This window comes from Leptonotus elevatus, chromosome 7 (genome assembly GCF_054856555.1).
Source record: "Leptonotus elevatus isolate MCC_2025b chromosome 7, RoL_Lele_1.0, whole genome shotgun sequence".
Lineage (NCBI taxonomy): Eukaryota > Metazoa > Chordata > Actinopteri > Syngnathiformes > Syngnathidae > Leptonotus > Leptonotus elevatus.
In genome coordinates, this window is record NC_141245.1 from 2,799,945 (window position 1) to 2,814,450 (window position 14,506).

General features: G+C 37.3%; 1 protein-coding gene across 3 annotated transcripts in view; it reads right to left on the reverse strand.

Moving 5' to 3' along the window:
- Positions 1–14,506, reverse strand: part of msi2b (musashi RNA-binding protein 2b) — a 106,222-nt gene that overhangs the window by 15,210 nt on the left and 76,506 nt on the right. For 2 of the 3 annotated variants that reach the window (XM_086081410.1, XM_086081411.1), the window contains exons 8-10: positions 11,830–11,912; positions 11,104–11,212; positions 8,033–8,107 (exon numbers count right to left, since the gene is read on the reverse strand). In XM_086081410.1, coding sequence (XP_085937536.1) covers positions 8,033–8,107; positions 11,104–11,212; positions 11,830–11,912 — 267 coding nt within the window. The remainder of the gene's footprint in view (positions 1–8,032; positions 8,108–11,103; positions 11,213–11,829; positions 11,913–14,506) is intronic. The other variant, XM_086081412.1, reaches the window with a different exon arrangement.

Consider the following 14,506-nt stretch of genomic DNA (forward strand, 5'->3'; position numbering starts at 1 on the left):
TGTAAATAGGTGAATGTGAGGCAATAAAGCTTTCATTGTTAAGTGTTGCCGTAAAATGTTGTTGTAAAATGTATTGAGCAAATTAAAATATAAACAAGAGCTGTTCAAAAACGCTGCCAATAATTATTCTGTGAAGCAAGTGCAGATTTACAAGTTGTTTTCCCTTTATATAGAATATCGTCAAAATATCAGTATCGGGTATTTTGAAAAAATATTGAGATATTTTATTTTGGCCCATATCGCCCACCCCTACATGTAATGTGTAGTGCACACGAGCCGTGAAACACTCTGGCTCTCGCCATAGATCCTCCGATATTGGCAAACCTATACACAGTATTCAGTTTAGCTTCCACAAGCATTTCGTCTGATGGGAGAAAATGGTAAATTTGATGTGAGGATTAGTTATGTATTCTACAAAAGTTGGATTACTTAAATGAGCAACGACGCTGAAGTTGGTTCTACCATTGCGCTCCTGTCCATCAGCCTATACTATCAAAGCCTAAACCGCAATTGCATTTTCTGGCCTGAAGATGGCAGTGTTTTCAGTTTTGCATTGGTGAAGACGTTGGTTTCCTCGTTGCCTACAATTTTAAAAAAACACTGATTTTTAACATGCTCTCATTGCCACAAAATCTATATGGAGTTTCTTGCCTGTTAATGTGATAAATTGTGGGAGTAGATTGGTAAACTCTGGAAACAGATTGCTAAACTGTGGGAACAGATTACTAAACTGTGGGTAAAGATTGCTAAACTGTGGGTACTAATTAGCAAAAAAATTACTAAAGTTAGTTATTTTTTTACATTCAACTGAATGTACTACAACTATTTATTGAAAACCCTAATTTGCCCATAGGTTGGAATATGAATGGTTTGTGTATATTAAACCCAGTGATAGAGCTTGGATAGGCAGCAGCTCACCCGTGACAAAGAATGAATATCGTTCAGATTTTAACAATACAACTACTCTTAATGATACTGCTCATCTATCCAGTACTTTAATGGTATTCTTTTAAAATATAGAAATCACACCAAAACAAATAATAGATTTAACTAGATTTTACATCGATCTGATTGGCTGGATCGGCCGATATTTTGCTTTGTATGCAAAATTGCTTAGCAGCTGTAATTAGTGATGGGAAAATGAAGCTTCATGAAGCACTTGTAATATTTTTTGACGCCTCTAGATGCCACTCTTGGTTGAAAGATGCAGTGGAAATGTAATCAATTTCCTTTGCACTAGCCTTTATATTTAAACCAAGACCACCATCTAGGGGAGTCAAAAAATATCACAAGTGCTTCATGAAGCTTCGTTTTCCCATCACTAGCTGTAATGTAATTAATTTGCTAGATCGATCAGTGTCGTACTTGATTGACTCCGCAATATTAGACATAACATGTTATATTCAATGTTTATCAATGTTTCTTGGATCGTTTCGTTATCAGGCTCTTAGAGCTTGTTGATGAGCAGATCATTTGAGTCAGATGTGTTGGAGGAGGGAGCCATCGGCAAAAACGGCAGGACAGTGGCTTTGGAGGACCAGGGTTTCCTACTCCTGACTAAGTAGAATCAATGCCATGCATATAGAACAGGGCTCGCCAACCTTTTTGAAAATGAGAGCTACTCTTTGGGTAATGCTAATTGCAAAGGGTTACGAGTTTGATAAACACTTCTGAAATAAGACTTTCGCTCAAATTTCTTTGAATTATGTTATAAAAACGGTATGAGTCATTAAACTCACATTTTTAGCGTTTACACACAATAACAAATGTTATGAAATACAGCAAACAGGGTTCCCACTCTTTTCTTGAAACAATTTCCCAGGACTTTTACAAGAGTTGCCCTGTCTTTTCAAGGGGCCTCATTTATCACACACAGAAGTGTGCGTACAAACATTCCCACGTAAAGTGTGGGATTGATCAATTTAGATTTAGCTCTGGTCTTGTGTAAACACAAATTCTTGTGGTAGAACAGTAAAATTTCAGATAGAATGAGATACATACATCACCAACAAGCCAGAATGAAACAAGGAGTTTGAAAACATAGTTTGAGCCATTGATTACATGCACGCACATGTAAAATCACCATAACATTACGAATTAAGCTACGTGGACAACAAATTACTTAATTCAATCAATGCACAAATAATATGCGGTCTAAGTTGGCTGGAGGAATTTTCATGCATGATTCATTCATTCTACAGATTTGCTCTGTGAGTGTGTGCCCCCGAGAAGAAGCTGAGGATGGCTGGCTCCGCAGACAGGATACAGTAGTGACATCAAAACCTCATCTTGAAATACATGTATTCAAATAATTTGCTTGTCCTTCTCCAGTTAATTAAAGACATTAAGATTCTTGTGGGTTGGGCATTGAGTTAGATATCAATTGCTAGTTTTTCTTACTTTTTTTCCTCCTGTTTATTATTTTGAAGGAAGAACTAACCAAAATCCTATGGCACACTACATTTCAGACAAACAGGGCGACCGGAAACATATACCCACTCCCAGAATGCAATGTGTCATATCACGCTTGGCCTGTTAAAATGTCACACCGACAGATGTACCGTGATTGAACGTGACAACAAAAAAAAAACGGCTACACCCCAACTTGATATTTACCTGATATTTTTAGTCAGAGTAAAAGCAGAAAGCAGGAACAACAAAATATGGCATTTTACTGGATTAAAGTCCCAAACACACAGAAGCCATTTTTGATGCCTTTCATCAAGGCTAATGGTTTATTTCACACACTTATCTTTGAAAGCACTGAGACCTGGCAAAGATCCAATTGGTGCCACCACCCACCTATCCCCCCAAAATAGATACTACTGTTGACAGACTCTCTGAGAAAATACAGGCTTGTTTACTGCGTTAGTGAAAGTGCATCAGCCTGCAATCTCTCTGCCATGTGTGCAACATCACAGGCCGTACAACTATGGTAGGATACATCATGCATCGGGGGAAGCTGTCAAAACAAGAAATGGTGTGGAGTACTCTCAAATTTCAAGCAAAATACAGAGCGTCGTAACTGGAGCCTCACGGGTGAATCACAACATGGAAACAAGAGTCTGTAATCCAGACTCAGTTCCCACTAAGTAAGGTTCGTGAATATGAATGGTTGTCTGGCTCAATCGACACCCTGAAATTTACACAGACAGGCTCTAGCTTGCTAAAACACTGAACAGTGTAAGTGGCAGAGAAAATGGATGGATTTGCTTTCTTAAACTTTGATTTGACGCACAGTCCATGTAAAACTGACGTCATTATACAATATGTATTCCAGGCAATTGCTAAGAAACAAAACATTCTTACTATTATTAAGTGTAAAATCAACCTCACTACAGACATTAGACATGATGCTAGACATGATGCTTGGAAGACATAACCTTAAAGAAAACAGGCACTTTTGAAATAAAACACGAAAAAAATTAAGCGGTTCTTTTGCTAATATCTAAAACCAGAAGAATGGGTATACAGTCAATGCAAATAACTCCACGAAACACTTGATTACAGTCAAGTGTTGAGGAGTGTGTATAAGGAGGGAGTGTGGGGAGTGACAGGCCTGGAGTGGGTAATCTGGACACGCGGGCAAATTCCCGGTGGGCCAGGCTGCTATACACACTGCTCTGCGCCGCTTTTCCAGCCTGTGGATCCATTTTGAAATAAGCAATTAAAGTGCATCCACCCCATACCAAGTATTTTTGCTCGTTTTCAGGCTGTTTGAGCAATGTGACCTGACCAATATATATTTTTTAATATCCATAACATAACAATTTTACAGACGTACACAAGGCAGGATTCAGTGATTTCTGTAATAAAGTACACTGGTCCCTCGCTACTTCGCGGTTCACTTATTAAGGACTCACTCGATAGCGGATTTATATCTCCTCATTTTCAATAGTGCACAACTCCGAGAAAATTCTTTATTTAGGCTGCTATTTTTTTCCTTTTTTGCAACATTTGAGTAAATATAAACAGATCTTTTTTTCCATTCAACACAATGTATTACACTTTTCATCAAAATATAGAATATTTGGTAGCCCCTTCAGACCCGCATTTCTTCTGCTGGGCAAAATTATTATTATTTTTGTTGTTGTTGATTTGAACTCTTTTCCCTCATAAGAAAAACATGGAAATGTTTTGGGAAGGTTATCTCATGTTTTTATTTGTTTTAGAGGACGCCAGGATAATATGGCTGTAACGAATTGTAAACTTACCAAGCTTATATGTAACATTTTGAACATGAACATGCAAATGAATTTGCGATTATGATTGGTTAGTTAAGATCCAATCATGAACCAGAAGTGTTGACATCATCCAAATTATGTGTTTGATTGGTTTAGAGCACACAAATATGTCATGTCCACTGGGACCATCTATGGGTCTTGAAGGGGTTAAGAAACACGTATCATGACAAGTTAAAAAAATAAATAATAATAATTACATTTTGCTTCTTTTAATTATTCTTGGCAAGTCAGTGTCCCATCAGTGGTGAGCTATTTTTAGAATAGATCCCAGTTACTCGTACACAAGCAACGTGTCTCATTCCACTCCCCACTCCCCCCGCCCCCTACACACACACTTGCTGCTCACTTACACAAACAATTCCGCAATAAGAGGTCATTAAGGTGACAGACAGTTTTAGCATTATTGAAGGGGAGGGAAAAACTTTTTTTTAAATGACCTCTACTTGACAGAAATTCACCTACCGCACGTGGGCGTGGAACTTATCACTCGCGAAAAGTCAGGAGACACTGTACTGACATTCTGTAACAGTTGGCAGCTCTGCATCTCTGCTTTTTTGCAGATGATGTGGTGTTGATGGCTTCATCAAGCCACAATCTTCAACTCTTGCTGGAGCGGTTCGCAGCCGAGAACAAAGCGGTTGAGGTCAAATTTAGCACCTACAAATCTGAAACCATGGTCCTCAGTCGGAAAAGGGTGAGTGCCCTCTCCGGGTAAGAGGTGAGATCCAAGTAGAGAAGTTCAAGTACCTTGGATTCTTGGAGCGGGAGATTGACAGGCGGACAGTGCAGCATCTGCCGTGATACGGACTCTATCGGTCTTTTGTGGTGAAGAAGGAGCTGAGTCGAAAGAAGAAGCTCTTGGTTTACCGGCCGATCTATGTTCCTACCCTCACCTATGGTCACCAGCTGTGGGTGGAAAGAACAAGATCCTGGATAATGCCGAAATTAGCTTTTTTTAAGCAGGGTGTGCGGGCTGTCCCTTAGAGATAGGATGTGAAGCTTGGTCTTCTGGAAGGTGCTCAGATGAGATCCACTGCTACGCCGCATCAAGAAGAGCCAAATGAAGTGGCTAGAGCATCTGGTTAGGATGCCTCCTGGGAGCCTCCCTTTTGAGGTCTTCTAGACATGTCCCACTGGGAGGCGGCCCCGGGGACGACCTAAGTCATGATGGAAAGACTATGTCTCGCGGCTGGCATGGGAGGAAGCGCTTCTTGACGAAGTGGCCGGGGAGAGAGAAGTCTAGGTTTTTGCTAAAGCTGCTGCACCCACAACCCGACCCCGGATAAACAGAAGAAAATGGGCGGATGGTCCAGTTCAACAATTTATGTTCTGATACATGCTTAAATAAACACCAATCATGCTCTTGTAAGCAAATTCAATTGTAATTTAGATTTTTGATCACATATAATATGAATATTGATGTTGGAGGGAAGGGTAAGACATTTTAGATTGATACACTATAAAGGGTAAAATTGTATACCTTCATTAAAACGTGAACTGAAGTAGGCTAGTCTTACCCATGAAAGTCTAGGGCTGGAAATGAGTCCCACTCTGGCCGTTGGTAATGGTAATATTTTCAATTCCTTTGAAAATAGTATTTTTCACCCACTGTGCTCAAATCACTGGTAGTACCGCCACCGTGTCAACTATATTTTTGGATTGGATTTAGATCTGCATGTTTATACAGTATAACTCAACTGTATATGGACAACAAATGATAATTCAAGAAATTGGTATGTCTCATATTTTGGAAAGTGTATTATGCAATAAGCTAACACTGCCTATTCATTGAAATACTGTCCTTTGAAGAATGTTAGATGTGGAGAGGCACACTTAACATTGGCATAACATTGACTAGCAAATCAATGCAACCAACTACCTCTGTATAGACTTTGCAATAGGTCCCTCTGCACTTCATATGAAGTTGAACTTGCTCTTCACTACTCGATTTTGAATCCCATGCAGTCAGCCAGTTATCGTAAGCAGGGCATGAGAGAAATAAAGGCTGCTCCCCTATCTCTTCTGCCAACCAAGGTCAATTTGTTGCTACCATGAAATCACGGGGAGAAGTAAGTGAGGGTCAGGAGGACGGATAGGAAGGTACAATCATTTCAAAGGAGGGCCCGTGGGACTGAACAGAAAGCCAAGAAAGCAATCCTTTCATAGTCTTCACAAATGGCCTGAGATTACTAAGGAGTCAAAAGAACAGTATACAGTGGTGAGGTTTTGCTAAGGTGCTTGGGACATGCAAATTAGTCTCATCATATGGAACAAACACTGTTGATGACCAAGGACAGTTAGAAAATGTTGTAATTCAGAGGTTTTGGTGAACAATCCTAACTGGATAAAAGATGCATGCGCATTTATGATCAATGACAAATTAGATCCCACATTTTCATTAGAACAATAAACATTTTTGATTTACTACAACATTGCTTTGGCTTGTCAATTCCTTTCTAGGTAATTTGGAAGGAAATGTTACATTTGTTAAATTTCTTACATAAAAATGTTGGGAAAACAACACTTAACAGATTTAGACATGCATAGTTAAGAATTTGTGTTTAATGTTCTGTATGCATGTGAACATATAAATGTTCCCAATATTTTAAGACAGCAGATGGCTGCATTCTGTTCTTGCACTAAATTATGTCAAATGTAACAAGAGATAAAACATCAATGAAAGTTACGGTACGTCTTCTTAAAAAAAACGTGACAGAAACATCCATTTACTTTTTTTACTGCTTATGCTGGTGGGTGAACTGACTTTGGTGAAAAAACTCGTCCCCAGCCAATCACAGGGCACATACAGTATAGACAAACAATCATGATCTTCACATTCACAATGACCTTCACATTCACAATGTAAAATGTAGTTTTCAACAGAGATGGGAAAAGTATTGACATTCTCTACTTGAGAAAAAGTGCAATTGTGTAAAAAAACAACTTTAGTAAAAGTGCTCACTCAAATAATTGCTCAAGTAAAAGTACAAAAGTACAGGCTCTGAAATGTACTTGACGAGTAGAAGTAAAAAGTATTTTTTACCGGATGTTTTGTCCTACGCCAATTTGAAAGATATTAGCAAATAGAGCAAAAATGGGTATATATCGGACAGTTGACTCTCTGACTTGCCCTGCGTCGAGTGTTGAGTATTACTCGCTCATGTTGCTGGTCCACTCCACGCTGACATGATTGAACCTTCTTTCATATTACTGACTGGCAGTCTGCAGCGTTCTTCTTATCAAGTTCAAATTGTCCTATGTAGTGGCAACGTGCATTGCCCTCATATTTAAGGTTTGTTCTAATCTAGCCAATTGCACGTCACGTGATTGCGTGTCGTAAAGCCGATCACAAGCTGTAACGCTTCATATGATTGGCTGAGCCAGGAGACATTGACGGCTGCTTTTTCTTCCAGGTCAAGTATTTTAATCGTTTTCATGCATTTAAAAACAAAAGTAACGACCTTCTTTTGAAAAGGTATTGAGTAAAAAGTACAGATACTCATGTTAAAATGTAACGGATAAAAGTAATAAGTAGTCAAAAAATAAATACTCAGGACAGTACAAAGTACTGAAAAATACTACTCAAGTACAGTAATGAAGTATTTGTACTCTGTTATTTCCCATCTCTGGTTTTCAATAAACCTAGCATGCATGTCTTTAAAATGTGGGAGGTCGCTGGAGTAACACTTGGTTGGCACAGATGGTTAGCCTTAATGGTGATTTACACATTTATCCGCAACTGTTTCTTCATCTGTCATTTTTTCCAGATACGTAAAAAGAGAACTTACCTGGGAATTGGTAACTATAACTTGTTGCAAAACCACCATATCCTCTGCCGTATGTGGCAACAATATTGGGATAACCTGAATGAGAAAAAACATTTTGAATAAAAATATGGAAATCATATGGTTGGATTTACATGAAATGGTTCCAGTGATGCAATTTCAAAGTTTTTGCTTCAAGATGTTACAATTCAAATGTACGTTTTGGCAGTGTAAAAGACAAAAATCACATGGAATCAGATATTCTTAGATGGGAACGCAATCAGGCTTCTCCCAAATGTGGATACAAATCAGATTAACATGAAAATGTACAGAGAAACATCATGAAAATACTGTACGCAAATGCGTGATGATGTACACACCCACATCTGCTCAAACAACTCAGGTATTAAAAACATCTATTGAAAATCATAGACCCTTGAGTAAGATCTAAATCGGCTTTTGATAATTACATGTGGGAAATAATTGCTGGAGGCAGTTAGTTTTCAGAATCTCTAAAAGCTGAAATCTGTTTCAAGAGGCAACCGCCCTTTCACTATTGAAGATATTTAAACCTTCCTTTTTGATCAATCTTAAAAGGAAAAACTGCAGGGCGTGATGCCCAATTCAATTTTTTTGTCAAATTTAATCTTTTTATGGACTGTTCACATTACAAAACCAAATGCGACTTCAATGTGAACGCAACGCGTCCGTAATGTGACTCGCATGCGCAAAGAGCACACGTCGAGTGATTTGCACCCAAAACAAACGATGTCACGTTGCAGAAGGGGGGCTCTTAGGCTACGTTCACGCTGCAGGTCTTAATGCTCAATTAAATTTTTTTGAGTAAACGTTCGAATAATGCGTATGGTCCAGTGCGTCAGGGCCACGGGCTTTTGTAAGTCCGTCGTCAAGGCTCATATTTTAACATCTCATATCTCCAAAGGAGTGATGCAGGAGGAGTCAGAAATAATATTTTGTCAAAATGAGGCGAGCCTGTTTGAGCTCCTCATCTCACGGAGACCTCTTCTTTTTTTTCTCTCCCCCAACGATGACGTCACGTCATTGCCGCACGTAATAAATGAGTTGTCTGCGTGGCTAGATTATTAATATCACCACAAATGTCAACTTTATGCTTCATGTTTGAAGTGGGATTGAGTCAAATATACAGTCACAACTGTTACTTGAAACAACTTTGCAGATTCACGTACGTCTCCCAATTAATGCCCCCGCCCGCACGGAGCGCATATTGGACTTTTGATGACGTCGAGGTCAGATATATGTGTCCTGGCCGTTCAGACTGCGGCCGCATTGCAAAAATTTTGATACGTATCTGATCTAGAACCACATATGAAAGTGACCCAGGTCGGATATGAAAAAATCAGAAGTGAGCCGTTCAGACTGACATAAAAAATTCAGATACAAAACAAATCAGATCTGGGTCGCATTTGCCTGCAGTGTGAACGTAGTCTTAGAATGCATCAAGCTCATTTCTCTTTCTATCTGTGTATGTTCACATTCATTTGCTGTACATCTATGACACTAATCTCTCTCACCCCTTATCCTAGGTATAATACTCCGTTTATTATTTAGTACACCTCAATTGGTACTAATAACATCAAAGTTACTATTGTTGCAACTATTATGTGTCATGAATTGGGTTTTTGTTGATGTTTGATTTTGATCAGCTTTAGGAACCCGTCCACACCAAAGCGTGTTTCAGTGTACCCCGCACAAGTTTTTTGCCGTTTGGGCATTACGTCGACACGGAAAACGATCAATTTCATGATGACGCATCATACTTGTTCTGGTTTGTTAAATAAAGTTGTAAAAAAAAGTGTAATAACCATCAAACTATTGAATGTGGCTGGTTTTGTGCGTTAGTAATGGTGAACAGTGAAAAGCAACGTTCAAAAGTTTTGATCGTTTGAATTTTATAGTGTCAAATGGCTTGCAACTATGTACGTCTTTCAGCTTTGTTAGTGCCACGTGACTGATATTTTCTACCAAAAATAAATCGTGAGTGTGAAGAGGAGCTGCCTAAAACCTTCTATTGTGGAGAAATTATTATTATTTTTATTAAAACTTGTAAATACATCTCTGTGTTATTTTGTTTTCTGTTCTAACGTATACCTGTTGTAATGCATATGCCTACTGATACATTACTTATGGGGAAAAACAACCTTTTTTATGCCAACTTTTTCAAATTGAATTCATTCAAACAGTCTTCTTTAAATAATACATTGATCAGTAACACATTTATTTCACTATTATTGCGGAAAGATAAGAGCGAGTCAATGTTTCACTCTTTAGTGCTAGGTTGCTTTGACTTCTTTCATCCACTAGATGTCTCTCTTTCACAGAAGCTCCAAAGCTCCAAATCTATTTTGGCACACTATATGAAGGAAAGCCTTCATGCTTATCCCACCTATCTTTAATGATAACTGCATGATGACTTGAAGCAGAAGCTCCAACTCGTCATGCTTCTAAATAAAACTTTTCTTCTATGACTGCGTTGAAAATGGCTATTGTTGCACCAACACTTCATTGCTGATTCCTCATCTTCTTTTATGCTCTGGCTTCCTCTTCTATGTTTTCCGGTGACTTCCTGTGGCTGCGCCACCTCAGGCAGCTATTCAGCATCTTCAGTGTCTTCTTGTGGACACACACGTCTTGAAACGTTTCAGTGTACGATATTTTTGGGGGAGGAACAAAGCTGACTCTGTTTTCATGTGGACATCATTACAAGGGGGGAATAGGCAAACATGACAGGCCATGGATGCTAGGATAGATTTTTAAACTGCCAAAAAGTTTGCCATGGCAGTCACTGTATGGATGAGAAATCAAGTTGGCTGCACTAAAATGGGGCAAACGCAACAAAACATATTGGACAGGCAGAATCCTCCATTGGCCATACTTCAATTTCTTGTTTATTATTATTATTATTTACACATGTTTAATTCACTAAGTTAGAAAATGTGTGAGAGTTTAACAGCTTTTCTTGGCTGGTGATAATGCATATTGTAAATACTGGGACGTGATAAGGTAAATACGTTCCCAAAACATGTACGCATGGCACCCTGAAACTGTTTACTTACTCAGTATGCTCATACCAAACATGAAAGCATCATATGGCAGACCGCTGGCACGACCCCGTGAACCAGGTGGGTACATTACTTCTTTTGGTTGGGCTTTTTTGCATTCTACCTGTGAAGCACATACAATTAGGATTATATGGCACTGTACAATTACAAATAGACAAGAAAAGTTTACAAAAAAAAAAGTTTATTAGTCAGCAATACCTGAAAGCCTCAGAGTTTACATGATCTGTAATAATAGAATATGGTGTCTGCAAAAATCCATTTAGCGTTTGAGGCATGTTCAATGGCCCAAACATTTATCAGCAAAAGAGGGATGCTTGAATCAAGGTTGTTGGACCTGACTCTGGATCACTTAATACCTTTTTACCTTGTCAAAATCCTTACATATCATACACTCCCTCACTTATGTCACTATTTGTTTTGTTAAGTGTGTTCTGTCATTTTCCACATTCACAACTTTTTTTTTGTTAATCAGAAACTAATGATCTTTTTTTTTATGGTTTAGCAAGATGCTTTTCAGACACATTTCCAAATATGTTTTTCAGATTCAGTGTATTAAATACAATTTAAAAACCAAATGCCTCTTCTAAATGGCATACACTGACTTGCATTATACTACAGAACCGAACAATTCTGTGTGTGACTCAGCTTAAACTGTTAAGATACATTTGCTGCCATGCTAAATGACTCAAACACATTTTAAATACTACAGGAGCCACTCACCATTTTATTATTGATTTCGTGAAAATGGATGTCACAGACTTTCTCTGCCAGATCTTCATTTTCAAATGTTACAAATCCAAAACCTGTATAGAACGATAGTGGGATAACAGGGAAAATAAACTGAAGGTGAGGCAAAGGTTCAAAACTCTACAATGCAAAAGTATGTGGTTATTTTATAGTTTGTTTCAAACCCTAGTAAGTGAGGAGTGGGTCTTTTATATATGCATTTGACTAATAAAATATATTAAGATACTCTTTTATACATAGTTCAAATAAAATATATTTAGATACTCTCCTGAGATAGTTAAAATTAAAAAGAAATACATGTACATAATTTGTCCTTATTTAAAATATCTTACAACATCTGGTTAAGAAGTACCACGTATAAATATTTTTGGGTAATATTCGGAGAACAAAACTCGCAAATTTACCACTTTATAAAGTGGCAAAAAACTCTGAAACTTGCGAGAAATACCCGTAGAGTAGCTATAGTTTGGAAGACGTGCTGAATTTTGTCCACCAGGAGCTAAACGTAAGGATTTGTTGGTGGTTAATTAAACACTCTATTAAATGAAAAGGCAGGATGGAGACGGATTTCTTCTTACTTAATTACATAATTTAAACATTACTCGTCATACACAACAGCTCGAGCGACAATACTTCCTGACCCCCTGCCAGCTGACTAACACTAACCAATCAGAAGCTATCATACTTTAGGTACTGTAAATGCAAGTGAATGACGGAGAACAGCAGATTCGACATGTCAACATAGCTACTTAGCTACAAAAAACAAAAACAAAAAATAGACGAATGGGTAAATAATAATTGTGGAAACATAAATGTACAAGTAAATATACATTTTAACAAATTAACTTAAATCCTTGATCCTAATTTCTGTATCGAGGAGTTTTTATGAGACATAAGAATTCCTAGAGATCTATTTTGAAAATTTACACTTTGTATGTGAAATTAACTTGTATTATGGATCTGGAAGTTATAGCCAGTGACGTGTGTGTGTGGCTCATGGCTCATCTAGAGACTACTTTGAAGGAGTGTGTGTTTTTGCATTCACGTTTTAATAAATCCGATATAAGCAATTTAATTAGAATACCGTGCTCATAGCAGAATGCCAGGTAGCCAATTCACGCCCCATTATTACGATGAGTCACTGTATTGTTTGTGAACGGTGCTTCAACTCTAAGTCCCAACAGCATGTGGAAATGCTCCTCACCAATGAATATGATATAATGTCAACAACTATATGGCACTGATTAAAGAACTGTCTGTCTACGTTTTGAACCCTTTTTATTTCCCTAAAATGTAGTACTTCAGTGCTTTACTGAGCAACATCTTAGTTTGACATTAACCTTCAATAAATCATAAATTGAAAAAACTGTGATTCTAAAATAAACTTGATCTTGCATATAACTTAACATTGACAATTAAATAAATAGAGGAGTCAAATTCAGGCAGCAATAATGCTACATTTGTTTCATTCAATGGATTACCAAACACTACAAGTATAGACCATGCATGTGAAGCAAAAAAGAAAAGAAAAAGTGAGCTCTTTTTCCTCCTCCCGTGCAGCGCATTACTGATACTTCAGTCACTACTTCTGACATCGAACAAATCAGCTGTCAGGAACAATTTATCAGTGAGATCCAATTGAATACCACAAATTGGGAAGAGAGTCAGTAGTAGGTGGTGATGAGAAGTGAGGGATTCAGAATGAAAAACAGAGCAAAAGATAAGATGAAACATTGGAGGGCATTGCTAAATACAGTGCATTCGGAAAGTATTCAATTCACTACGCTTTTCCCCCCACATTTTATATTACGGTCTGATTTGTGTTCATGTATTATTACTATATTTAATTGGAGCCCACCTGTGGTAAATTCCGGCCCCACCAAACTTAATATATACGGTTAGGATAAGCCTAACCCTAACCGTATATATTAAGTTTGGTGAAGTTGAAGCGTATAATGCCATGCAATGTTTGTGTTCTAATGATATATCATTATATATATATATATATATATATATATATATATATATATATATATATATGTATATATATATATATATATATATATATATATATATATATATATATATATATATATATATATATATATATATATATATATATATATATATATATATATATATATATAAAGGGGGAATCTATAAATTGATTATTGCGATTTTTTTTAAACTCAAATTTAGAAAATACAATAATTAGTAAACTTGTACATGTACACTGTAAGATTTGTATGAAAATGTATCTGAAACTTCAGGCTTATAACTGTGAGCCACTGTATTTAACAAACAGGTTGCAGTCCGTTTCCTGTTTGAACAGCATTAAAATATAATATTAAGGCTTAATGTTCCATTAATATAACATTCTTCCATGCTTAACGTGTGAACCCTAACCCTAACCCAAGACGTTTTGTTGAACAATTCCATCAAAAATTGATGTTTAAACGTTGATTTGGCCGCATGTTGAATCAATTCGAGAATTGCGCACTGTAATATTGCGATATTGCCGAATAAATTGTTTAACATCCCTAAATATAAATATATATATATATATTCACTTCACCAAACTTAATATATACGGTTAGGGTTAGGGGTGTGCCAAAAAATCGATTCTCCTGAGAATCACGATTCTCATTTA